Source organism: Protobothrops mucrosquamatus, unplaced genomic scaffold (assembly GCF_001527695.2).
Source record: "Protobothrops mucrosquamatus isolate PMUCROS unplaced genomic scaffold, P.Mucros_1.0 scaffold_277, whole genome shotgun sequence".
Classification (NCBI taxonomy): Eukaryota; Metazoa; Chordata; class Lepidosauria; order Squamata; family Viperidae; genus Protobothrops; species Protobothrops mucrosquamatus.
The window spans coordinates 809,334-835,845 of NW_015386353.1; the positions used below are offsets into that span (position 1 = coordinate 809,334).

The following is a 26,512-nucleotide window of genomic DNA, read 5'->3' on the forward strand; positions in this document are numbered from 1 at the left end:
ACAGTTTATATTATCTGGAGTGCCTATGGGCACAAGGAACAGACTCTGGAGGACTTGCCAGAATGTTATTTATGAATGTGTAACTTATTTCACTCAACAGTACTGCAAGTGGTGTACAAACACAATCTTGGCAACCAAAGCAATAACAGCATCCAAGTCATTTCAGAACCACGGCTGGAAAGATCTGTCTCTGCATTTTAAAGTGTTGTTGGCACACTGCAACATTAAAAGAAGATTGCTGTTCATATTTCATATAGTGTTTCTAGGATAACTATATCTGGGCTGCAGAAATTCTTACAGTCAGTAGATCCAACAAACAAAATAAAGAAAACTCTCTTTTTGCTGTCATGTAATAGTCATCCAGATTTTTGCAATCTAGTTCATAAGCTTTTACTGAACACGATATTGTGTTTCATTAAAGGAACAATACTTCTCATAATTATTCTGCTCACTGCAAAATTAAAGCTGTTCTATTTCTCTCAATTCATTACGAGTAGCTGTGGGGGGTTTTTTTAGGTTTTTTTTTTAAGTCATGAATTTGTCCCACTACATATATCATTGTAAGCATGTTTGCAGATTTACTGCTGGTACAGCTTTTCTTATGCTACATTTTTTTTTTTGCTTGTAAGAAATTTGTTGTTGTTTTCAGAAAGGAAACATTCCCACCCGGCTGTAAAGAAAATATAATCCTATAATGCTATAATTTAACTAGTTACTTATTTTTCCTTTTTGTAAAATACATTAGTCATGTATTTTTCTCAAATCCTGAATAATTGCCATGACGTGACCAAAATTGTATGATGAAGGCACAAGAGACAACATAGTTAGAGATACCTCAAATTTTGCATTAACATTCTTTATGGGGAAAAAAATGGGGTGGGTGGACAGCAAGAGGGCTAGGAGAGGTAAGTAGAAAAACTGGATGGACCAAAAGAGAAAAACTTTTAACTATTGCAGCATTGTGTTGACGATCCAGGTAATCTTCAACTTAGGACCACAATTGAGCCCAGATTTTATGTTGCCAAGTGAGAAATTTGTTTAAGTGAGTTTTGTCCCATTTTACCACCTTTCTTGCCACTTTTGTTAAGGGAATCACTGCAGTTATTAAATTAGTAATATGGTTGTTAAGTGAATCTAGCTTCCCCATTGACTTGGCTTGTCAGAAGGTCGCAAAAAGATGGCCACATGACCCTGGGGGACACTGCAACCATCCTAAATATGAACCAGTTGTCAAATCACGTGACCATGGGGAGGCTGCAATGGTCGTAAGTGTGAAAAAACGATCAAACTTAATTTTCAGTGCCGTTGTAACTTCAAACGGTTGTTAAATGAATTGTTGTAAGTTGAGGACTACCTGTACTGCCAAATATAAATTGATTCAGGAGGAGGAGGACATTGTGCATTTGGTTTTGTTTCTTTTGCGTGGCAACAATCAGCCCTCTAGGAATGTAATGCAGCAGACATTCTCCCTTGTGCCTAAAACAATTAACTTAGTTATTGCTCCAGGATTGTACCTCAAATGACATAACAGTACCATGTCTTTTCCAACAGTGAAAAGTTCCTCATTTGGAATTTTACAATTCCCAGAGCGGAGTCTCCTAATCATGGGAATAAGGAAGGAGAGCAAGATTTGGGAATCCAGGTTGGAGGGAGTAAAAAGGATCAGGGTACACTTTTCTCTTGGTTTCTGTTGAGATGGATCCTTTCTGATGTCTCTTGGAGTGCAACAGCTCTCTTGTACTATTAGTTTTGTCAAACCTATTAAAGACAAGATCTCTCTTATTTTTCTTTACTATTCCTTCTAAGAAACCATTTTCAAAATCCCGATGCTCCTATTTAATCATAAAATAAACCCTGGAATACAATTTAACAGTTGTCAGTTTTGATATTATTCATCCCTTATACAGAGGAGGCATAATACAAAGAAATTCTGACTTTTATCTTCTGGTGAAAGAATTGGGACTCCTCCCTTGTTGAGGTCTCTCTTGTCTTGCAGCCGAACTCTGTTTTGACATGGAAGTCTATAGAATTGTCCAGATTTATTTATCCATCCCCAGGAATGTTTTGTGATTAGCTGAGCAAAAATGGATTATAGCAGCATAATAATTGCTGCCCTGTTCTCAACTGTGCTGATGGCAACTTCTGAGGTTGGGTGGAGATTGCCAGCTGGCAGCCATTTACAGCACACTGCAGCACTGCAGTGTGTTTGCAATCTGCTTGCCAAGACGTGGCACTGTGCCACGGGATTTACTGCTGGTATGACTGTTGTATGATTTGTAGCCTCATTGAATTTAGTTGGTAGGCAAATATTTAGCGTATGTATTCTTTGTAAGGGACTGCAGAGCTGCTTCCTGTTTCTATACAATTATACATGGAGGGCCTTATTTAGTCCTCCTTTAGCTGTTTCCTTGTATTCTTATCATTTATACAAAGGCTGTAGCCCTATTGTGTACTTCATTATAAGCATAGTAATTGGTCTGAGATTTAATGACATGCTAGAAAGAGAAAGGATGGCCTGATAAACTTATTTTACATGCATGCATTTGAGAACCTGTGGAGTGTTGTTAAGCCTATGCACAAAGCTTGTCATCTAATTTTTCTGTCTTAAAAATAGAGGTGCATAGCAAATTATAAACTTGAATGTCTATGGAGATTCTCAGTCATCCAGAACATGGTTGTCCCAAAGGTGCTTTTTCAAGAGGCAACTGGACTTCCTTGTTTTTCTTTGAAGATGTTTTGCTTCTCATCCAAGAAGCTTCTTTAGCTCTGACTGGATGGTGGGGAATGGAAGGATTTATATTCCTTGCATACAGCTGGTCATTTGCTTCCTTTTAAACTTGAATCTGATTCTCACTGAACATATGAGTTTGTACCTGTGTGACATTGTATGCTGTTTGAGAAGGCTTGCATGGTGGATTGGCTATTCATGTAAAAAATTAAAGCACACTTCTCCACTCATTTAAATCAGTTTATACTTCTGTTTAGGCATTCATGTCACTCTTTAACAGAGGAACAGGGAAGCTTCACTGGCTAAAAAGGCTGAATGGAATGGTAACCCACAGAAATATTCTACTTTTATTGAATTGCACATCATAAATAGGGATTTTCCTGAGTGCCCGGAAACATTTGTATGGAAGCCAAGAAATGGGGGGGTGGGGAGTGGGAAGAGAGAAGAACTGTGATATGACAATAGAAAAATGGCAGGGAGTAATTGTTTTTTTCCCCAATTTTTAATTTTATGTTAAAAAGAATGCTTGGCCTGATCTGGTGAGAAAATTGGAAGGGTTCTGGCAAAGTTGTAAGTTTGACTGGTTGATTAAGTGCCAAGTCGGTGACCATTCCTATTTTTAATTATGTCTATGCATCACAGTTCTGCTATGCAAGACGTGACTGGGTTCAATATATTTGTCACATGTGTTGGAAAGACCAAATACATTTTCCCCCTCCTTACAAAACAGTGCATTTTCATAGTCACCATCAGTCTTTTACTACTGGAAATGCTTCACCCTGACCCTTTGTAGAAATAATTTTGATAAAGGCATGAAACCAAAGAAGCTATGACTTTTTGTACTTTGTAACCTTATTTCCATTTTTTTCCCATGGTTCACATTTTAGGTTTTGTTTCTGTGTGCTGTTTTGGAGACTCTTCTCATTAAAACTGTTATACGAATTCATGAAACAAAATTTAAGATTAGTATGATCTCTTTAAGTAACTGATTTTTCTTTTCCAGATCCTGGGTGCTGTCATCCTAGGTTTTGGAATATGGATTTTGGTTGACAAAACAAGCTTCATTTCAGTTCTACGTAAGACAATGTTTAAGTTTCCTATTGATTCATGTATATTTTTCTTGCCTTTGAAAGTAAATTCTAAAAGGAAGTATTGCACATCTAAAGAGCAGTCAATCTTTAGATCTTAGTCCAAAGCAGGGATGGCTTCCTGCTAGATTTAGAAAAGCTTTCTAGAGCTAATCAGCTTTTTTGTGTGAGGCTACATCAGGTCAGACCAAGGGCATTATCCTTGAAAAATTCTTTTCATGATAATTTTCACCCTTTTTAGCAGAAATGTGAGGGGAGTTTTGAGAAGCTGGCAGATTTCATGATAATTTAAAAAGAAGCTATTTGCCTGTTAACTCTATGTGCTATTTCTGCTTTCTATATTTGCATAGCTAACTATTCTTAGCTGGATCACTTCTGCAGTGTAATCTATAAGGAAGAATTAGCCAGAAACAAAAGTGGCAAGTTGAATTAAGCTGTGTCCCTTTTCCCTCTCCCTTTAATACTCGTATACATTTTTAAAAAGTAAAAAAAAAACCAGAGTTGGAATATGATCTGGTTTTCTCTTGTGATCTGATCAAAGTAATGCAGTTACTGCTACTGTATTCTTGGAGCCTTTAATATGTGAGCACCCTTTTTTTTCTTTTTTTAAAAAAAGTTTTCTTCTTCTATCTTGTAATCAGACTGTACATGCAGTGTTTCCTGTTTCCTTCCCAGAGATTTCCAGATGGACTCCTTTTTTTTTTGCAACTCTCTTGTTTTCTCCTCCCCTTTTTTTCCCTGGTAACCTTAATAGAGAGTTTGGGAAGGAACTTGACACAGCAGGGCATTCCATTTTGTTGCCAAAAAGACCTCCCTCTTGTGTTAGTCTGGAATTTTTCCCAGAAAAAAAAAAGTAGGGGAAAATGCTACACGAGGGAATAGAAATTAGTAGCCTTATGCCAGCAAAGTCTGGGAAATTTTTCTCGACAAACCAAGAAGTGCTACAGATCAAGAGCCCAGCTGAGGCACTGCTTTTCTGCAAGGGTGGTCTTGAAGTTTCTGCTTAGGATGCTTTGTTGAAAAGGCAGCACCATTTGGCGGGACAAACTTTTCAAAGTGTGTAGAATTTCCAACTGGGTACTGTGCTAAAGTTGAAGATCTTAAAAACAGAACATTACTAAATATTTCACATGTGTTTTAAGTCAAAGGTGCGTTATATGTAGTAATCCTACCACATTTTGAACTGGATATTATATCAACCCCAACCAGCATGGCCAATACTTGGGGATACAAGAATCAATAAGAATTTATCACTATGTAAGATCTGGGAAAGATATGCAACTTCCAACCATGGCTAATAATATTTTCCTGTTGTATTAAAGTCTAAGGTACTAACCAGTATTCCCAAGTCAGCAAACCTACCAATTGGGGCCTATGTTTTCACTTCCTGGAACACAAAAATGCATTTTCATCCTCTTCCCATTTTTCTGGGTCAATTCCTTCCCTCTCCCTGGACCACCTTTTTAAAATACAGCTTTGTGTTCATCTCCTCACTGTCACATGACCAATAAGTGAGTGCTCAGTTCCCAGCACAATATGTCCATGTAACAGGATTTAGCTGTTTGTTGTCCAGTGCTTTGATTTCTTGGCTACAGAACTTAAAGTAGAGTGCTTTATCTCTCTTGAACAATTAATCTTACTTTGCTGGAACATAATAAATGTGCATCTGTTATATGTAGTTTTTTCCCTTGGGTTTTCCACAGAGACCTCATCAACAACTTCAAAAGTTGGAGCATATATTCTTACTGGAGTAGGAGCTCTTACCATGTTAATGGGGTTCCTGGGCTGTGTTGGAGCAGTCAATGAGATTCGCTGCCTCTTGGGACTGGTAAGCAGTACATGTAGATGCTGGTAAAGTCTTTCTGTGACAGAGAAGCATGTAGAAAGCACAGAAGACATGCATGTGTTGCCACATCTGTGGCATCTCAGTATATACCGTATGTCTTTGGAAGTTATTACACAAGGAGCCCATTCTCTGATTGCAACCTGATGGTGGAATACTTTCCCAAGAAAAGCTTTCTGCATACCCTCTCTTACAGTCTTTCTGATGTCCAATTTTCAAACTCCTTGCTGATTTTGATGTTGCTGTTTTGTTTGTTATTGAGTTCTTGTTGATTTGTTAGGTTTTGCATATTTGCATTTGCCATCTTTAGTTTTAAAGAAGGTGAAAAAATAGTCTGTTTCTTATAATCATTCCAAGATTGCCAGAATTGCCCTGTCTTTAATTGTGGGGAGGGATCTTCTAGTAGAGGCAGAAGGTTGCAATCCCACCCCACACAATGTCTTCCAGGGTTAAACTGAGACTTTCTTCAGAGAAAGACTGAAAGTCTGGGATGTTCAGGGAGGATGGAAAAGATCAGTTAGAGACTCTGGCACTATTTTAGACCTGTTCAGCTACCCTGTCTAAACCTGTGCCAGGTTTCCATTAAAACACCTCATGGAAGCAAGCTTAGCAAATCCTGTTACCTTATTGTGCTCAGACAGGCAGAAAATGGAAATAAATCTCCTTCAGATACATCAGCAGATACTCACTGGGCTCCTGGCAAGAAAGCATTCTGGCTTTGGAGCTGAAACTTCCTATTACATCTGTTTATACTGTATTCCGTAAGACACACACACACACCCTTTGAAAAACTTCACCTCTGAGGTAATACAGAAAGTCCTCAATTTACGACCACAAGCCCAAAATTTATGTTGCTAAATGAGACAGTTAATTGTGCTTTGCTCCATTTTACGACCTTTCTTGTCATAGTTGTTAAGCGAATCACTGCAGTTGTTAAGTTAGTAACGCAATTGATAAATGAATCCGGCTTCCACATTGACTTTGCTTGTGAGAAGGTCACAAAAGGTAATCACATGACCCCGGGACACTGTCATAAGTATGAGCCAGTTGCCAAGCATCTGAATTTTATTCATGTAACTGTGGGGATGCTACAAGAGTTGTAAGTGTGGAAAATGGTCATCAGTCACTTTTTTCAGTGCTGTTGTAACTTTGAATGGTCACTAAACGAACTGTTGTAAGTTGAGGACTACCTGTATGCCAAGTATTAGTGTGCCAAATGTGAGAAATGCTCTCTATTTTGCAGTATTTTACTTGCCTGTTGCTGATCCTCATAGCCCAAATAGCCGCCGGCCTGCTGATCTATTTCCAGAGGAATGCAGTAAGTGACACTTTTCTTTCCCAATTTCATTTCCCTGTTTCCTTGCTAAGGTTGAGTTGTTGTTGTTCTGATTCTTAATGCTTTTCCAAGTAATGACTTATAAACAACATTTAGACATGCAGTTTTTCAGCAAATATCACAATGAAGTCATTGTTCTTTTTAAAAAAAACACTCTTCTCTAACTTCAATCTGACATTCTTCATTTGGGTTGGGATTGCTACCGTTCTTTGTTTTTGCATGAAGTAATAAAAATAAAACCGGTGTTTTAATGTTAGTATCTGATTTGTTCCTGTTAGATGGAAAAATGTTATATGACTGATAATCTGGTACTTTCTGTTACAACCATTTACAATGGCAAAAATCACAGAACTATAAATATTAGCTGCGACTTAACCAAAACTGACTTTTCTGGTTTATTCTTTGCATATTTTTGAATTTCTTAATATGTACTTAGAAAAATAAGCAAAAAAAAAAAAAAAGGAAAAGAAAAGAAACAAAACATGTAATTTTAAAGAGGGGTAGTTGAATTCCTGTTTTCAAAACAGCTTACGGTCATTCTTAAAATAGGAACTAATATCAATAATTAAATAGCAAATAATAGAAAAAAGAAAATAAAATATAGATACCAACTAACTGTAAATACTTTATAGAATTTAAGAAGGGTTTTTTTTTCAATAGCTATTTTTACTAATCATCTAGAGTTTAATAATGTTTAATTGCCCAAAGCCCTCTTTGCTTAAAAGATATACTAATAAGCTGGGAAATAATGAATAACTAGTTTCTTGCTTGTTATATACAGTTGCGTTGGACAAGGAATCTGGGTAAACATTAATAGAAATACTGGATCTATTTTTCACTATTTATTACATGTTTTAAGTGTTTTCCATTAAAAGTAATACAAGTTCAATTCAACAAGAGGTGAAATTGTACAAAATTCAAATTTAAAATACAAACTGTACAACAGTTCAGAAGTGAAAACCACTACAGTAAATGAGATCCTGAGAACTTTAGGTAAGAAACTGATCAAATAAAGTTTAATTTGGGCAAAAAGGTAGGTTTCTAGATGAAGTATAAATGGACAAAATTCACTGCAGGAATGAACAAATAAAAATAATACAATCTGCAGGCTTGAAATATGTGAATAAAGCATTCAGACCACTTTTCTTTCTTATAATATGCTTCTTTCCACTATCCCGTTTCTTAGGAAGAACCTCTAATTTTTGGTTTATAATCTTAGTAATCTCCGTACCCATATTTTCTATTTTGAGATGTTATATATAGCTTGTGTAGAATTTAAATTTCCAAACAAGAAAGGAAATGAATTTTGCCTTTAATGTCCAGAGACAACAAAAGACCAGGAAAAATGGATTGCCATTTCACTTATTCGGCTGCAAAACTGTCTTTCAGATTCTTGAATGTTGAGTTTATATTTTAATTTTAATGTAACCTTAATTAATTTGCACTTCGCAAACCTGGGGTGCCCCAGGGCTCTGTTCTGGGCCCAGTCCTCTTCAACATCTTCATCAACGATCTGGATGAGGGGATAGATGGGGAACTCATCAAATTTGCAGACGACACCAAGCTGGCAGGAATAGCCAACACTCCAGAAGACAGGCTTAGGATACAGGAGGATCTGGACAGACTTGAACACTGGGCGCTATCTAACAAAATGAAATTTAATGGTGAAAAAAGTAAGGTTCTACATTTAGGCAAGAAAAACCAAATGTACAGGTATAGTATAGGGGGTACCTTGCTCAATAGTAGTAACTGCGAGAGGGACCTCGGAGTGTTAGTGGACAATCATTTAAATATGAGCCAGCAGTGTGCTGCAGCTGCCAAAAAAGCCAACACAGTGCTAGGCTGCATTAACAGAGGGATAGAATCAAGATCACGTGAAATATTAATACCACTTTACAATGCCTTGGTAAGGCCACACTTGGAATACTGCATCCAGTTTTGGTCACCACGATGTAAAAAAGATGTTCAGACTGTAGAAAGAGTACAGAGAAGAGCAACAAAGATGATTAGGGGACTGGAGACTAAAACATATAAGGAACGGTTGCTGGAATTGGGTATGTCTAGTTTAACGAAGAGAAGGACGAGGGGGGACATGATAGCAGTGTTCCAATATCTTAGGGGCTGCCACAAAGAAGAGGGAGTCAGGCTATTCTCCAAAGCGCCTGAAGGCAGGACAAGAAGCAACGGATGGAAACTAACCAAAGAGAGAAGCAACCTAGAACTAAGGAGAAACTTCCTGACAGTTAGAACAATTAACCAGTGGAACAGCCTGCCTCCAGAAGCGGTGAATGCGCCAGCACTGGAAGTTTTTAAGAAGAAACTGGACAGCCATTTGTCCGAAATGGTATAGGGTTTCCTGCCTGAGCAGGAGGTTGGACTAGATGACCTCCGAGGTCCCTTCCAACTTTATCATTATTATTATTATTATTAAAAGAGATAACAGTATACTTCAGTATTTACAATTTTATGAATGTTGTGCTGCAACCTCTAATGAAGAAAGAAATGCTAATATTAATCTGAAAAGCATACTGAAATCTGAGTAAAAACTGTTTTGGTGCAAAATTACATATAGAATACATAGCAATTTTTGTTCAAAAATGTACTAATTTTTCTACAACCTTTTTTGCAAGTTAATGTATAATGGAGGTAAAGTAAATATCTGATAATAACATTAGAACTGAAGGAGTAATCAAACTTAAACTTTAGTTTAAATTAAAGACATTTTTAGACTTTTAAAGACAATTGTACATTTTTAGACCCCTTCCGCCCAATATCTTGACTTGCAGAACAAAACAATGTGGCAATGCAGAGTAATGAATTCAAGTATGTGTGTAGCCTAGTGAGGAGAACTTTCAATAATGCATAATGTTGGAAAAAGTGAGCAGTCATTGGGAAATTCTACTTGTGAAATCTGGAAGGTTTTGTACGGGTTCTTCCTGGCAGTAGATTTAAATTGCCTCTATCACTCATTTCTTTTCTTTTTTTTTCTTCCATCAAGGTTTTGGTTTTAGCATCTGTGCAGTAAAGATGGAAGGCTACGTGTGGCAGTGTTTCTTCAGGCTTGCTTTAATAACAGGGATTGATGAAGTCTCGTTTTTCTTCTTGTTTTGCCTACTGTGGGGAAACGTCTGAGGAAACTTAATGGAGATTCTGTTGGCAGGAGACCTTTAGAATACCCAGACTGTGTGCTCCTTCCCAGTCTTCTGGATTATGAAAGTGGGCTGAGTTTCAACTACAATGTGACTGCTGGGTAGGAAAGCAGCCATCTGTCCCCTCTTCCACTGGGGTTGACCCATATTCCACATTTTTGCATTTAGGCTGGAGAAATTTAATAAATTCCATATATTGTTTCTTTATTTTCATCCAGAGATATAGAGGCATTAGATTCCCCCTCCTCTATAATGCTTGCTTTAAAACTTCATGAGTGTGTTTTGTGCTTAGATCGAATGAATTATAAGATTCACTGGAGATCCCTATAAAATTTTAAACAATATTTGAATTAAGTTTTATCCAAGTAGAGTTTGTACCATTCAGTAATATATGTTATTCTGCTCTTTGAACCCAGATTCAGTCACTTCAATTCACCAGCCGGTACCCAATTTGTGCAAATTACTTCCATTTGTTAAAATAGTTAATGGGAAATTCATTTAATGTAGGATGAACATGTCACAAATTGTCCAGTGCTTCCTGCATATTCATCCATCTGCCCCTGCTCTGATGGGCCAGCATTAGAAGAAAAGATTAATCTCTGAGTAGCTCTCCATGTTCCTCAGAAAATACTTTACAGGTTTAATTTATTTAAGATTTTTGTAGGTTGCCTTAACGTTGTCATAGGACAGTAGAAAACCAACATTTGTAAGTCATCCTGAAATTGAGAATTGTGACGTCCAACACTTCATTGTGAAAGAAAAATAAAAGCACTGCATTAAATAAAAAAAAGAAGAAGAAATTCTCTCATTTGGTGCCAATAGTGTCTAATGTTAATGCATTTTCAAAAATCAAATAGTCCTGAGTTTGTGTTAATGTTATTAATTTTTCCTGATCATAGTAGGTCTCTGCTGGACAGGAACATTTGCGTTTCTTATCATGTTCATTATTATAATAAAGTGGAAAAGGACAAATTCCACCCTGATCAATTAGAATATGCCCTTCTATGTTTAACAGGGTGCAATTTATTTATTTATTTTTTTAAAAAAAACCTTTGCATGATATTCAAGTAACTATAAATTGTGTTCTTTTTACATTCTTCTGTGCAGCATCAGGTATACCTTAGTTTTTGACACTAGTAGATAAAGTAAAAATTGAAAGCATAGACTTGAACCCGAGAAAGTTCATTTTAAATGGAAAACTTTTTGACCTTTGTGATAATTTCCAGTTTCATTAAGAGGAAATTGTGAAACGTTTTACTGTTCTTGTCTGACATGGTTTTTGCAGTTGTCAGATAGTAATCCAGACACTTGTGCCATTCATCGCTCAAGAAATGAGTTTGCATTTTGCTGACTTGACACTTGCTGGGCTCACACAGCAGGAGGTTTCTGCCGTTTGTTCAGATGTGTGTCCTGAAAACAAAAAGGCAGATGGCTGCCTTCTTTCCAAAACTGTAGCAGTTGGCAATATTTTGCAGCAACTCTTCTTTTGCAAGAAGAACTTGTTTGTTGTTGCTTGTGTTTCTTTCTTTACTCTGTGGCTGCCATATTGTCTAATTGCCACAATATGAGCCCCGCGAGTTTAGTACTCAGCACCAAAAGGCATTCATACTTATTCTTAAAATACCAATAGAATAGCTAACAGTTATTTCACCACATCTTAGACATAGGTTGTAGCCATTTTTGCCTTTTCCTTGTGCAACCTGCTGTAAGTCCCACCTTAACCATGAAAGCCAGCTGGGTGACTCTGGGCCAGACACTCTCTTTCAGATTGTTGTTGTGGGGGAAAGAGGAAGAAGAAGGTGTGTTGGATATGTTTACTGCCTTGTGTTATTTATTAAATAACAAAGGTCGGATACATACAAATAAACCTTAAGCCTATTTGCTGTGTTTGAATTCCAAGAGAGCTATGTCACTATGATTTCTTCAAAGCCATGTAAACTCATCCCTTGTTTCAGAAAAAAATATCCCTAAGGCATCTTAAGGGTGACATTCTTTGCTTTATCATTTTTCCACAAAAGGTGACATCTTTCTGAAGTCCTGAAAAATGTGGCAATCCAGCAGATTCGAAGAACAGCCAGCATGATAGCAGACTGTAGGTGTCTGAGGCTGTTCATATGTGCATGTGGGTGGGTGGGGTGTGTGTGTAAGAAAGAGCTGCCATGAGAGGAGATGAAAGGAATTCTCTGGATGGATTACAACCTTTGTTCTTTGGAAAAACAGGTTCATTTTAAATAAAACATAATTCTTCAGTGTTGAATGAAATGTCCTGACCTGTCCCTTTCTTTCTTTTCATTGATTGAGAAAAATGTTGTTGTTGTTGTTCCTCCTTCTCTTTCCCTCTCTCCAGTTCTTACTTGCAGGACATGCTGGAAGACAAATCTGGGGCTACAGCAAAAAAGGAAAAGGATTCACTTATTTTGGAATAAAGTTGAAATAATTTATATATCTTCAAATGTAAGGTGGGATCAATAATTACAAGACCAGTGCTCAATTAATTTTCTGCATTATTTTTACTAGCTTGAAGCAGAAATGTCTGGGATTGTCAGTGAACTCGTTCAGAATTACGATCCTTATGATGGCAACAATAAGACTCTTGAAAATGCTTGGGACTATGTCCAGTTACAAGTAAGTTGCTATGCAAGAGTTAATGAGACAGTTAGTGGTATTGCCAATAATACATATAGTAAGCTTTTTCTTGAATGAGAACATCTTATTAAACAGTGGTCTTCATCTAATTTAATCATAAATTAATATTGATGTTTGAAGATTGGCTACAGGCAGAAGTAAGTGGGTAGAGAACCTTATCAGTCAAGCAAAAGTTCTATATATAAGGAACAAGTTGCTTTCATATAGTGGGTCATGTCATCAATATACTGTCTTTTTGGTTTCCTCTGGTATTGCTCTTCAGATGTACTGTTGAGGTACTTATTTGTTAACATTTATTTTCACCAAACACTGCTTAGAATATGGAGTTCTATATCTGAGGAAGTTATAATCAGTCACTGCACTTACAACCTGTCTTTTCTCTAGAGCAGTGTTTTTCAAACTTGGTCTGTTTAAGATATTTGGACTTCAACTTGAGGAATTTAAGATGCGTGGAATTGAAACCTACACATCTTAACTGCTTTAGAAGCTCAAGGCAGTACACATGGTTTCCTCTTTGTGACTTAGATTAGACTGAGAGATGAGATCACTGAGTTTCTTACTTGAGCAGAGATTTGAACCTGAATCTCTCAAGTCCTAGTCCAATTCAAATTGAACATGTGTGGAGAATATGGATCCATTGGCATGTGTGAATAATTATGCAATATTTAGTTTGCCAGATGTAAAGTTTGGCATATCCTGTACATGAGATCTACTTTGGGTGTTACCACAGAAAAATGAAGCATGCCGGAATTGTCCACGTGTTCAATTACTACAGGGTGCAAAGCTGCATCGTGGCAATGTATTTATATATACATTTTCAACACTGTGACCGCATTTACTAGTGAGTTCCATATGTGAAAACTTGTTGCCATTCAAGATCTACAGACAGTTTTTTTTATAAATTCAGGCACAGTTTATTTCATATTTTTAATTGTAGGCTTCACATAAACCAGGAGTCTTGAATCATTCAGTGACAAAGTTAGTATACATTGTTGAGGTTGGGACTGGTGGCCACCATAATCTGCCTACTACTGATGGCTCTTGACAGCAACCATCTCTGTACTCCTGTCATTCTTACCCAGTAAACACCAGTTCTTCTGTATGTAGCCTGTAGTGCCCTCTAATATAGTTTCAGCTTATCACAGCATCTGGTTGGTAAGAAGCCAACAAAAACATAAGACTGGGGCTAGTTAGCTCTAAGAGGTTACCAGTTATATTGACTTGGTCCAGATATTTGTAGGATATTAAATAAAGAGCTGGATTATGTGCCATCAAGTTGATGTTGTCTTTTAATAATCATATATGGTCTGTTCCCAATCTGGTCCTTCAGGTTCTCCGATGATGCACCCATCACTGCTCTAACTGAGTGCATCTACCTTGTTATTGGCCTTTCTCTTTTTCGCTATCCTTCCTTTCCCAGCATTATAGGTTTTTCAAAAGAACTATAAAGAGTCTTTTGCATAAAGTATTCAATATATGATAATTTGACCCAGATCATTTGAGGTCTGAATGAGAGTTCAGAGTTACTCTATGATGCATTTGTTTTTGGGTTTTTTTTTCTTTGCTACGGTATTCTCAGGAATCTTCTCCAAAACCAAAGTTCAAATGCATTAATGCTCTTTCTACTCTATCCTGCTTTTTCAAAGTCCAAGGAGATGTTGGCTTTTAAGGCTTTATGTAATCTTTACACCGGAATTAAGGATGAATTTCCCTCAGGAATTACCTTTTTCTGCTAATCAGAATGCCTTCTAATAGGAAAACTGTTTTGTATATCTGTTCCATTCCTTCATCTGAGAATTAAAAAGCATATATATAACTTCTCTTCAGTCAAATAAAGCTGTATTAAAATGTGGTGTGGAACTTGCTTGGACTTTTTAACAAACCTAAGAATAGCTGAAGACTTGTATTAAATGTAGTCAGCATTTTTCCTTGGGTAAGAGAAGTTGCTTACTCTACATCAGAAACAATCTCCAAATTGATAGTATCATTCTTTGCAGACTATATGATTTGATTTTCTGAAAATTTGTAGCCTTTTTCCAGGCCTGCTGCCTCTTCTAGTAGACATGGCAGGGGTCTGAGGTATTGACAGCATGTACCAGGATTGTAGCTTAAAATCTCTTTTGACACCAATAAAGTCAGGTTAATTGGACATTGGTGTTTAATAGGTTCTCTATCCACTCAGATTATCATCGCTTTGTCATAGAGATTATATTGCATTCATTCAACATGAGAGAATGAATTGTTTTTCCTTCCTAAACTAATTGGAGATATTTTAATTGAAGCTATTAGTTCACAGACTCCACTTTTAAGGTGTGTTTTATCATAAAGAATAAACTTGTACACTATCTCCAAGTCAGAACAGAACATCAGTTATGGTCTTTGTAAACCACAAAGGAAATAAGCTTGAAATTCATTTTAGCTACTTAGGACTAAGTAAACTTTCAGTTGGTCCAAAAGTTGTATTTTTTTCTCACCATTTTGTAGCTATTGCATATATTACTATTACCATTTTCATCAGGTTTCTATTTATATCCTATTCCCAACAGCAACCAGGATCTTATTTACATATAGTACATTATATTATATAATTAAGCCCTACTTAGTCTTTCTTCACAAATGAAAAGTCTTACTATGTTTTTATATAATCCTATTTCAACCACAGGCTAAGAGGAGAGAATAGTAGAAGAGCTCCATCTTTTGGTGACTGGCTATTCTTAACAATTGGCCTTTTTCATGCTAAAGAAATAACCAACTCCCTCAAGCTGGTGATTCTGAGTGAGGCTGGGAAGTACCTCTATAACAGAGGTCTTCAAATTTGGCCCTTTTATGACTTGTGGACTTCAACTCCTAGAATTCCTCAGCCATGCACGCTGGCTGAGGAATACTGTGAGTTGAAGTCCACAAGTCATAAAAGGGTGAAGTTTGAAGACCCCTGCTGTATAACATACAGTTTCAAAAAACTAGCAATTCAGGGCACTGCATTGGATCTAGAGATCTTCAAGCAGAATGAAATCTAACTGCCTGTTTTTTTACAGAATACCATTGAGTGAGAACTAACAGGTGACACTGTGCAGTCTTGTGGAAGAATATGCAACTTTATGAAAGCATCTATTATTTGGTGGCTTTGTTGAGCTTTATAATTGCTACCTTCCATTTGAAACTGGCTAGAAAGCTCACAAGCAAATAGTGTGCTGGAAAAGTTGCATCCAGCTTCATTGTACTATAATGCCATTTTGTTATATAGAATCCTTAATAGACTTTATATGGAGGCAACTTCACAGTCAGCAGTCTTGTCAGCTGATCTGAAAGCCATTTCCATACAAGCCCTTGGGGTGTCCATATAGTTCAGGGGTCTTCAAACTTGGCCCTTATGACTTATGGACTTCAACTTCCAGAATTCCTTAGCCAATGTGCCTGGCTGAGGAATTCTGGGAGTTGAAGTCCACAAGTCATAAAAGGCCAAGTTTGAAGACCCCTGATATAGTTCTTATTAAGAGCACATTTGAAGCTAGCCTGACACAGTTTTATCGCAATGAACTTCTTATACTTCCAAACACGGGAAGTAGTTTCATATATAGGGATGTGCTTTCATATGAAATACCTATTCTGCATGTAATAATAAAAATTGTGATAATGGCTGCAAAATATTACATTCACCTCACATCTTAACAGTGAAAATTATAAGATTTATTTATTAAATAAATGTATACGGCTGCCCAACCTACAAACCATGACTCCCAAAGTTACCTAAAGGAAAGAAAAAAAACCAAACCAATCCTACTTATTTTTCTAGTATGGCAAGAAAAAATATTTTAAATCTCTAAAAGAGGGACCATTTTGTTAATTGTACAGACTGAAATGAATTCTCTAGAATTAATACCAAATGCAAAGGTGCATTTGGCAAGGCAGCTGTAAATGTAGGGATCCTGCAGATACTGCCTCAATAACAGTTTTTGATATACAGTATTTTGCCTTCAATGTGACTAAAGGAAGGGAATGTAATGGGATGGGGAGGATGATTCTGCTTTTATGAGACTTGCTACTATTTTTCTTCTTCTTCAAATTTATTCCAAACTCACAAAATAGCTAACTTCATCTTATTTACTGAATCAATTAACAAAGCATTGGCTGTTTGGGTTTTACCACCTTAGATTGTAGAGGAAGTGAATTTTGCTATATTGTGGTGAAGGTGTGGTTTTTGTTTGTTTTGTTTGTCAGTTTTTACTTTTGGCAACCACATGGGCAAGTCCCTGCAACTTTTGCTGTTGTTTTTTTTTCAATATAAAATTTTTATTATTTTCATCATAAAAAAAAACATCACAAATGCTACACAATGCTATATGAGAAACCCCCCACCCCCCACCCCCCCGGACTTCCCAAACCTAATCCCAGGATAATATTCAGATATAAGTAAACAAATATTAGTATCTCTAACTCCACAAAGTATATTATTCTACATGAGTAGGTAAAATATATAAAAGAAAAGAAAAAGAAAATTTTTTCTAAAAACCTAAATTATATTCCACCACTCTATGCTTCTTTTGAATATAAACAATCCATCTTCTCCATATTAATAAAAATTGTTCATTTGAGTAATTCTTCAAATAAGCCGAAATCTTTGCCATTTCAGCAAGATACGAAACTTTCAATCTCCAGTCTTCCATTGTAGGTAAAATTTTACTCTTCCAGTTTTGAGCTATCAACAAACGGGCAGCAGTTAAACAATATAATATCAAATTCGTTTCTTTTACATCCAAGTTTTGTGTAATACCTAGGAGAAACAACTGAGGCGAAAAAATAATTCTTCTTTTAAAAATTTGCTGTAAATTCCACCACAATTTTATCCAAAAGGCCTTAATAACCTTGCAAGTCCACCACATATGGAAAAAAGTTGCGTCTTGTTGTCCACACCTCCAACACTTGGATTCATAATTCTCATAAATGCGAGACATAGTTGCAGGATCCATGTGCCATCTGTAAAATATTTTATAAAAATTCTCACGTAGATTTTGAGCTTGCGTAAACTTCACATTTCTCACCCAGATCAGCTCCCAAGTATCCATAGATATTGTTTCTCCTATATTTTGGGCCCATTTAATCATACAATCTTTAACTAACTCAGTTTCTGAATCCAATTCTAATAAAACATTATATATCCTTCTAATGTGTCCTTTGGCACCGTCCCTTACTTGTTTCAAAAAATTCCCATCTTCCGTAGAAAAAATAGTCTTTTTATCAGTTCGCCATCTATCTTGAATTTGTCCATACACAAGCCAAGAAAAATCTGGGTTTTTCTGTTTCAAAACTTCTATTGATTTCAGGCACCAGTTACCACTACCAGTCTGGTACAACAAGTCTTTGTATGAGGGCGCTTCCATCACCACACATCTAGGTATGGTCAAAAAAATATGTGATGGTATCACCCAAATTGGGAGCTTAACATCAAACTTAAAAAAATACTTTTGCCAAACTCTTAACAAAGCAGCCCTTATTATATGATTTCTAAAAGTTTTATCAATCTTTTTCTGCATAAAAAGATAAGCATGCCACCCAAAGTACAAGTCCCATCCTTCAACGTTCAATATCCTTTTGTTGGACAAGTTAATCCAATCCGTCATCCATGTTAATGCACAAGAATATAATAGAGTGCTGTTTTTTTTTTAATTGTAAGCTGCTCACAGAATTTTATTAAGCTAGATAGTTCTACTAAAGAAAACATAATATTAAACAAAAGAGAGAAGCAGAAGAATCCTCTCAGGCAAAATGGCCCTGTGACACTGAATAGGAACTAATAAGGTGATGTTTTCCTTTAAACATAGCTGCAATGCTGTGGTTGGACAGGGCCAGAAAATTGGAAAAACAACACCGTTCTTCAGGAAAAAAATCAGACATTCTATCCTTGTTCTTGCTCCAATGGCTCCTTTACCTCAACGGCCGAAGTGGGTTTCTGCTCCCTGGATATTATTTCCAACTCCACAACAGTGGATGACTGGCCAGTTAAACAGCAGGTGAGTGTCTCATTTAGGAAAGTTCTGTCCAAAATCTCTTAATTTTAAAAGAACAGAGAAAATGCCAGCAGCTTTTATTTACCTGCTTTCTCTTTCTCCATCCACTTTCATTTTGTTTGGCATTTGGTCTGAAAGGTTTTCGGGAGCAGAATATAAAATCTTGCATTCTTTTTAATGACTTTTGAATTGATCTCAGTTGTCTTCCTGGTTGAAGGGAAAGTGTTGAAAGAGGTATGTGAATATAACCATGGACAACATATAAGGAATGGTTGCTGGAATTAGGTATGTCTAATTTAATGAAGAGAAGGACGAGGGGTGACATGATAGCAGTGTTCCAATATCTCAGGGGCTACCACAAAGAAGAGGGAGTCGAGCTGTTCTCCAAAGCACCTGGACAAGAGGACAGGACAAGAGGCAATGGATGGAAACTAATCAAAGAGAGAAGCAACCTAGAACTAAGGAGAATTTTTATGACAGTTAGAACAATTAATCAGTGGAACAACCTGCTTCCAAAAGCTGTGAATGCTCCAACACTGGATGTTTTTAAGAAAAGACTTGACAACCATTTGTCTGAAATGGTATAGGGCTTCCTGCTGAGCAGGGGGTTGGACTATCAGACCTCTAAGGTCCCTTCCAACTCTATTATTATTATTATTGTTGTTGTTGTTGTTGTTGTTGTTTTGTTGTTGTTGTTTTGTTGTTGTTGTTATTTGCAGTATCAGCAAATAGCCCGAGCCTGCAAAGATGAAGTGAGGAAAGCTAAGGCTCAAAATGAACTAAGACTTGCAACCAAAGTCAAAAATAACAAAAAAAGCTTCTTTCAACATGTAAAAAACAAAAAAAGTGAAAGAAATGATTGGTCCATTGGTGGGTGAAAGTGGCAAGAAGGTGACAAACAACAGGGAGAAAACAGAACTATTTAACTCGTTTTTCGCATCTGTCTTTACACAAAGGGAAAAAACAGACCAACCTATCAAAAATAGTGCCATAAAAAACAGATTAGAAACACAAGTTAAGATAGGCAAGAAAATGGTAAGTGAGCACCTATCCAGTCTAGACGAGTTCAAATCACCAGGACCAGATGGATTACACCCCAAGGTGCTCAGGGAACTGGCAGATGTGATCTCAGAACCACTGAACTATATTTTTCAAAGATCCTAGAGCACTGGGGAACTATCAGAGGACTGGAAAAGAGCTGATGTAGTTCCCATCTTCAAAAAAGGGGGAAAAAAGGATCCAGGAAATTACAGACCTATCAGCCTGACCTCAATACCTGGGAAGATTCTGGAAAAGATAAACAACGAATCAGCGAACACCTAGAGGCAAACAAAGTCATTACTAAAAGCCAACATGGGTTTGTCAAAAACAGATCATGCCAGGCAAATCTTATAGCATTCTTTGACCAAGTGACAAAATTAGTGGACCAGAGGAATGCTGTAGATATAATTTACTTGGACTTCAGTAAGGCATTTGACAAAGTAGATCACAACCTACTACTTGATAAGATAGAAAAATGTGGGTTAGACAGCATCACCACCAGATGGATTCGTAGCTGGCTGACCGGAAGGATCTGGACAGACTTGAACACTGGGTGCTATCTAACAAAATGAAATTCAATGGTGAAAAAAGTAAGCTTCTACATTTAGGCAAGAAAAACCAAATGTACAGGTATAGTATAGGGGAGCTAGCAGTGTGCTGCAGCTGCCAAAAAAGCCAACACAGTGCTAGGCTGCATTAACAGAGGGATAGAATCAAGATCACGTGAAGTATTAATACCACTTTACAATGCCTTGGTAAGGCCACACTTAGAATACTGCATCCAGTTTTGGTCACCACGATGTAAAAAAGATATTGAGACTCTAGAAAGAGTACAGAGAAGAACAACAAAGATGATTAGGGGACTGGAGGCTAAAACATAGGGAACGGTTGCTGGAATTGGGTATGTCTAGTTTAACGAAGAGAAGGACGAGGGGAGACATGATAGCAGTGTTCCAATATCTCAGGGGCTGCCACAAAGAAGAGGGAGTCAAGCTATTTTCCAAAGCGCCTGAGGGCAGGCCAAGAAGCAACAGATGGAAACTAATCAAGGAGAGAAGCAACCTAGAACTAAGGAGAAACTTCCTGACAGTTAGAACAATTAACCAGTGGGACAACCTTCCTCCAGAAGCGGTGAATGCTCCAACACTGGAAGTTTTTAAGAAGAGACTAGACAGCCATTTGTCCGAAATGGTATAGGGTTTCCTGCCTGAGCAGGGGGTTGGACTAGTTGACCTCCAAGGTCCCTTCCAACTACTACTACTACTACTACTACTACTTATTATTATTATTATTATTATTATTATTATTATTATTATTATTATTATTATTATTATTATTATTATTATTATTATTATTATTATTATTATTATTCAGACAGTCAGCCAGATGTTCAGACTGGATTTGGCATTTTTGTCTACCTATCAAGTCCTTACCAAGGACCTGGGATAGGCAGATGTGGATGTTTGATGGTATTACAGATATCATCGCAGGATGGAAGCAGTTCCTAGTAAGGCTGCCTTTTGCAATTGACTAATGGCAAATTTGTCAATGCCAATGGTGTTCAAGTGGTGCTCCAGTTGTTTTGGGATTGCACCCAAGGCGATTATTATTATTATTATTATTATTATTATTATTACTACTACTACTACTACTACTACTACTACTATTATTATTATTATTATTATTATTATTATTATTATTATTATTATTATTATTATTATTATTATTATTATTATTATCTCCTTGACATGATTACAGACTGCTCATTCACCCACCCACCCATCATTCTGAGAGTACATCTTGACTGCCTTTTTATCTTTCATTTTAATTCTTGGAGGCAGTTTTGAAGTCCACTTTATTTGCCTCAGTCTCTCCTGTCTGTCGGTCATTCATGTATGTAGCTAACTATTTGTTTGTACACAGTTCTGATTTTAAAAATGCATCCATTAGAATAAATGGCTATGTTTACAGACATAGTGTATACTCCAAGACAAAAGTCTTGGCATTGCTGTTATCTTGGCAGTATACTTTGTGAGTTTCCAAAACACATCCTAATAATGGCTTTTGGTGACAAAATCCTGGAATAGATTTTTACAATATGCAGTTCTTAAGTTTAATTTATTGGCTCCAAAATTTAGCTTTTAACTTGGAATATATACCGTAAGTGCTGCTGTTTCCCCTAGTGCAGAAGTATTTCTGATGGGTATGGTTCAAATTCAGTGTCCAACGTCCCTTAGGACTCTAATTGGGCCATAAGCCAGCAATAAGGAAATAAGATATTCTGGAAAAATCCCTGTTTGTCAGAAATAGAGAATCCCTGGACTAAAGAGAAAATAATAACTAATTTCTTTTGGCCTTATCCAAAATAGCCATTATAAGTAGAAAAGATTTCAAAAGTACTCATGTTCTAACTCGATAACATTGTCCTGCTTTATTATCCTAATAAATAATATTGTCCTAAGTATTATCCATAATCTTACAATCTTGGTAAATCAGATGTGGTACTTATCCTCCAGGGATGTATGAAAGGTGTGCAGAATTGGTTGCAAGACAACCTTGGCGTCATCCTTGGAGTGTGCACGGGGGTTGCAGTCATTGAGGTAGGTGTTCATTTTCCTGCATTTTGTAAAAAGCCTTTTTGCTCGTGGCTGTTTGTAATTACAAACAAAACAAAATATTCTCCAGATGTATAATATATTGGCTCCTTGGCCTGTGAATACATAGTACTTGGTGGAAATTAATCAGTTTTTCAAAAAAAATATGAGTCACCCTTTCTATTCTTTATTTTTTATTATGTCTTGGCTAAAAATAAATTTAATTTAATTTTTAAAAATCTAGATGGTATCTGACGATTGGAGCCTTTTAAAGAGGATAGCTTTGATTAAATGTTTTTCCCCTGGCTTCAATTTATTCACACTAGCAATATTGTTTATGATTTAAAACAAAGATGCAAAAGGGGAAATGAGAGAGAAGGTGAACCAGATGTAAACAGATCCAAACCAATGGACAAAAATATCCGAGGAGGTCTGGTTATTTGTTCCATCTACGTCTTTTCTGTAGTAGTCTTTCAATTAGAATGATCGTTCTATCTCCCGTGGCTGATTGAGGTTTATTTCATCTCAGCAGGTTTCTTATTTCCATTTTTATTATGTATGAATTCCTAACTGTTGATGCTGTTGTTTTGTCCAGACATATTCCAACATGATGACAAATTGAGTATATTGATCACGGCAGGCTGAATATGGTTCATTAGCTGCTTCTCACATTTTTATTTGGAACATTTTATTAAACATATGAAACTAAATGCAGCAGTCCACTCATTCGGTGCCTGTTCAAAGTTGATGCTGAACAAAGGGTACTTGGAAGGGGTCCTTATAGTTGTGTTCATTGCAGCATCTGACAATCATGTGGTCACTATCTGGGTGCTCAGCAACCTGCACACAATTACAAAGTGCAATATCCTGTGGTCATGTGATCACTATTTGTGCCAGCTTCCAACAAGCAAAGTGAGTGGAGAATCTGGCAGGAGATTGCAGATGGCAATTATGTGACTGTGGAACGCTGCAACCTCATAGGCTTCGCTCAACAGTTCCCAGCTATTAGTGGAACTACTGGAACTATCATCATAAATTGGTGCAGTCATATTATGCCCCACATTATGAATGCATTGCTTAGCAATGGGGCTCCCAGTCCCAATGACCGTCAGTAAGCAAGAACTAACTGTAGCAAAACTCATCCAAGAACAGAAGTGTTTCTCACAGTAATGCTAGCAAAATGTAGCTCCCTCTCTGGAGGAGCTTATAGCTGCAGTTTTGACGGGAGGAGGAGAACCAAGAAGACTGAGAAGGCAAAGGGTGTTGAGATAAAACCGAAAATGCACTTAGACTTTATCTTAGGTTCCCTTATAAAAGTGTGTTTGGTCTAAATCTGAACAATCGCTGAAAAGCTAAATTCTGTCCAGGGGATTCCCCCTTTCTTTATAAGTACAAAAGATCAGCCTTTTCATCCTTCCTCCTTTTTCTCTTGCAGTTGCTGGGAATGGTGCTCTCTATCTGCCTCTGCAAGAACATTCACACTGAAGACTACACCAAAGTGCCCAAGTACTGAGAGACTGCTGGTCTTGAGAGCTGCCCCAGAACACATGGAATGTCCCTTTCTTAAACCCAGACTGTCTTCATCCCTCTGGTGACAACTCTGCAGTGTTGCTGCAGTTCAATTAGGTTGTGCTGCATTGACGAATTATTTGAGGGACCAGGGGCTTGGGCAGCCTCCTTTTATCTCCTGACTGTTCTTTTATGAAACAGGCCATTTAAATCTTCTTCTCCTTGTGAGATACCCTGCACCTTTATTGTCAGCACCTCTTCCTTCCCTTCCTTTTATCCACATTTGTCAATTGTGACTTAAGCTTAGAGTATTCCCATATTTCCAGTTGTTGCAGCTGTTTGCTATATGTACATAATCCTTATATTGTTCATTGAGGAAGAGTTGGAGGGGGGGGGAAGCTTTAGCTGTTGTGGTTTGATATTTTTTTAATCACATGCTTTTAGAAATACACGCTGTAGAGAGGAACATTCTCTCCTCTAAAATGAACCTGATGCCTCTATCTTTTTTAGCTTCAGTTCCTCTGATCTATTGAATTGACACCAGCCAGATCAAGAATTGGACTGTAAGGCACCAAGCTTAAAATACCACCATTTACCTTTTGACCAGGGATGTATAGTATAGAAAATCTGATATCATTTTTTATCATTTCTGCCATACTCCTTTCTTTGGGAGTCCATTACATTGGAGACATTTTAGTGACTGCATCTCCAAGGATGAATCTGTCCTGGCTCTCTGTCATCTGCTCCTGGTTTGCCAACTTCATTTGTGGTGATGATGGAGACCATATATATTTCCACTCACATTAACATGAATCTTCTGTAATTTTGTCTTCTCTTGGTTATGGTGAACTTATACAGAATTGATTATTCTTCATGCCAATAGTGGCAGGGAACACTTTTTCTGGCCTTTAGTTTATATGTACCAAGGAAAGTACATAGCTCTTCTTGCCTCCCTGGGTGGGGATCATGTGACCTTGGAGTCACTGTAGTTGCCACCAGAACCCATGTTGCAGGAGTCACTGTGAAGAACTTACTGTTGATATTTTTACTGGGAGATGCTTCTCTATTCAAAAGCCATCCGAGCATCTATTCTAAGGTGAATGCAAGGAAGCAACCTGGTTTTCTAAGGGAAATCTCTCCTTCCAGATTAAGGAAAGGCTGCTAGTACGTAAAACTGTGAAAAAGAAAGTCAAAATTGTAGTCACAGCATGATTAGCATTCTCTCCTGACACCATGGCTCTGATTTTGCATGGAGAGCTTCCATTTGAGGTGTGCCAAAGAAGGCAACCAGGAAAAGTTACATGCCCAAAACTACAAGTTCCTTACATTAACAATTATTAATGTATAGATCAAACCATGAATGCTACGTTCCATCATCTCACAGCACAGAAGATACTTTTTGCAAATAGGAAACTCGATCTTTGTCTACTGAGGGAGAATGAAATGGGTCTGAGATAATCTAGAGACCAAATCTAGTTAAGAGCACCTGCATTCCCATGCTTCCCTACCTTTCAAATATTACAATTTCTTCACTATAACAAGAGGTGATTATTATCATTTTGCTAGATTTTGTGCAGTAAGACAGTTGGACGATTTGTGAAGGATGTTCCAGGGTCCATCACTTGAATCATTTCACATTAACATTCTAGCAAACATTGGTCATTTTATTGGAAATAATGGTCCAGGTTGGTTCTTGTCCTACTGTCACCATCCACCAGTCTTTGTTTAATTTTTGAATGGATTGTAACGTTAGGCTGTATAGGCATCACTTTGTGCTTCATTTGATAAACTTCACTGATAAGGTGTTTATATGATGGTTCTTGTTCTCTTGGCTTCAGCTCTGAACAGAAGAACATATGAGTCATTTTGGAGGTTTTTTTTTGTTTTTAGAAACCACTTCCAAATGAAACAAATGCATGTACAGATTTAACAAATAATGGGTGGGTATTTCAGTAATAAAACATTTGCTTAAAAAAAAACACAAAACACTTCTATCTTCATTTTTGTTGTGACGTCCACCTATCTTTGTTTAGGATGCTAATGATGCAAATGGGGATCTCCTGCCCTCAGCAAGAGTACTTGTGTTAATGAGTATTTGTTGGGCAATAGAACTGGATTGGCCACAATAAGTTATAGCAGCATATTTCAAACAATGACTCTTCCCTGATGTTCTCTTATGTGTGGTGCCTCCCTGCTCTAGTCCTAACCTACTGATGCTAAATGAGAAGAAGCAAAAGAGACTTCTATTGATCTAGATAAGTTCAGAAATATCTGCCCAAAGAAAATGTGATATAGTATATCTCATAGGATAGAATCACAATTAAAAGGAAAGAAAAAAGTTTTGATAACTAGTTAACATTTTCTTTATTATTACTTTTTGCCAAGCTTCTAAAACTGAAGTCCACTAGAGGGTGCTGATGCTATATTTTTCATGATGAAGTGAACTGCAGCTATTCTTAATCCTAGTAAGGTAATGTTTTGGACAACTTTATGTATTGCCTGGAGAATACATAGAATTCTTGCATTTAAATTATTCATGTTTAACTTAGATATTTTTTTACTGTGTTCATAAT

At 37.0% G+C, this 26,512-nt stretch overlaps 1 protein-coding gene across 1 annotated transcript in view; it reads left to right on the top strand.

Moving 5' to 3' along the window:
* Positions 1-25,908, top strand: part of CD82 (CD82 molecule) — a 71,088-nt gene extending 45,180 nt beyond the window's left edge. The window contains exons 3-9 of the mRNA XM_015831715.1: positions 3,732-3,804; positions 5,520-5,644; positions 6,903-6,977; positions 12,662-12,769; positions 18,610-18,798; positions 22,353-22,436; positions 23,866-25,908. Coding sequence (XP_015687201.1) covers positions 3,732-3,804; positions 5,520-5,644; positions 6,903-6,977; positions 12,662-12,769; positions 18,610-18,798; positions 22,353-22,436; positions 23,866-23,943 — 732 coding nt within the window. The 3' untranslated portion in view covers positions 23,944-25,908. The remainder of the gene's footprint in view (positions 1-3,731; positions 3,805-5,519; positions 5,645-6,902; positions 6,978-12,661; positions 12,770-18,609; positions 18,799-22,352; positions 22,437-23,865) is intronic.
* Positions 25,909-26,512: the final 604 nt, after the last annotated feature.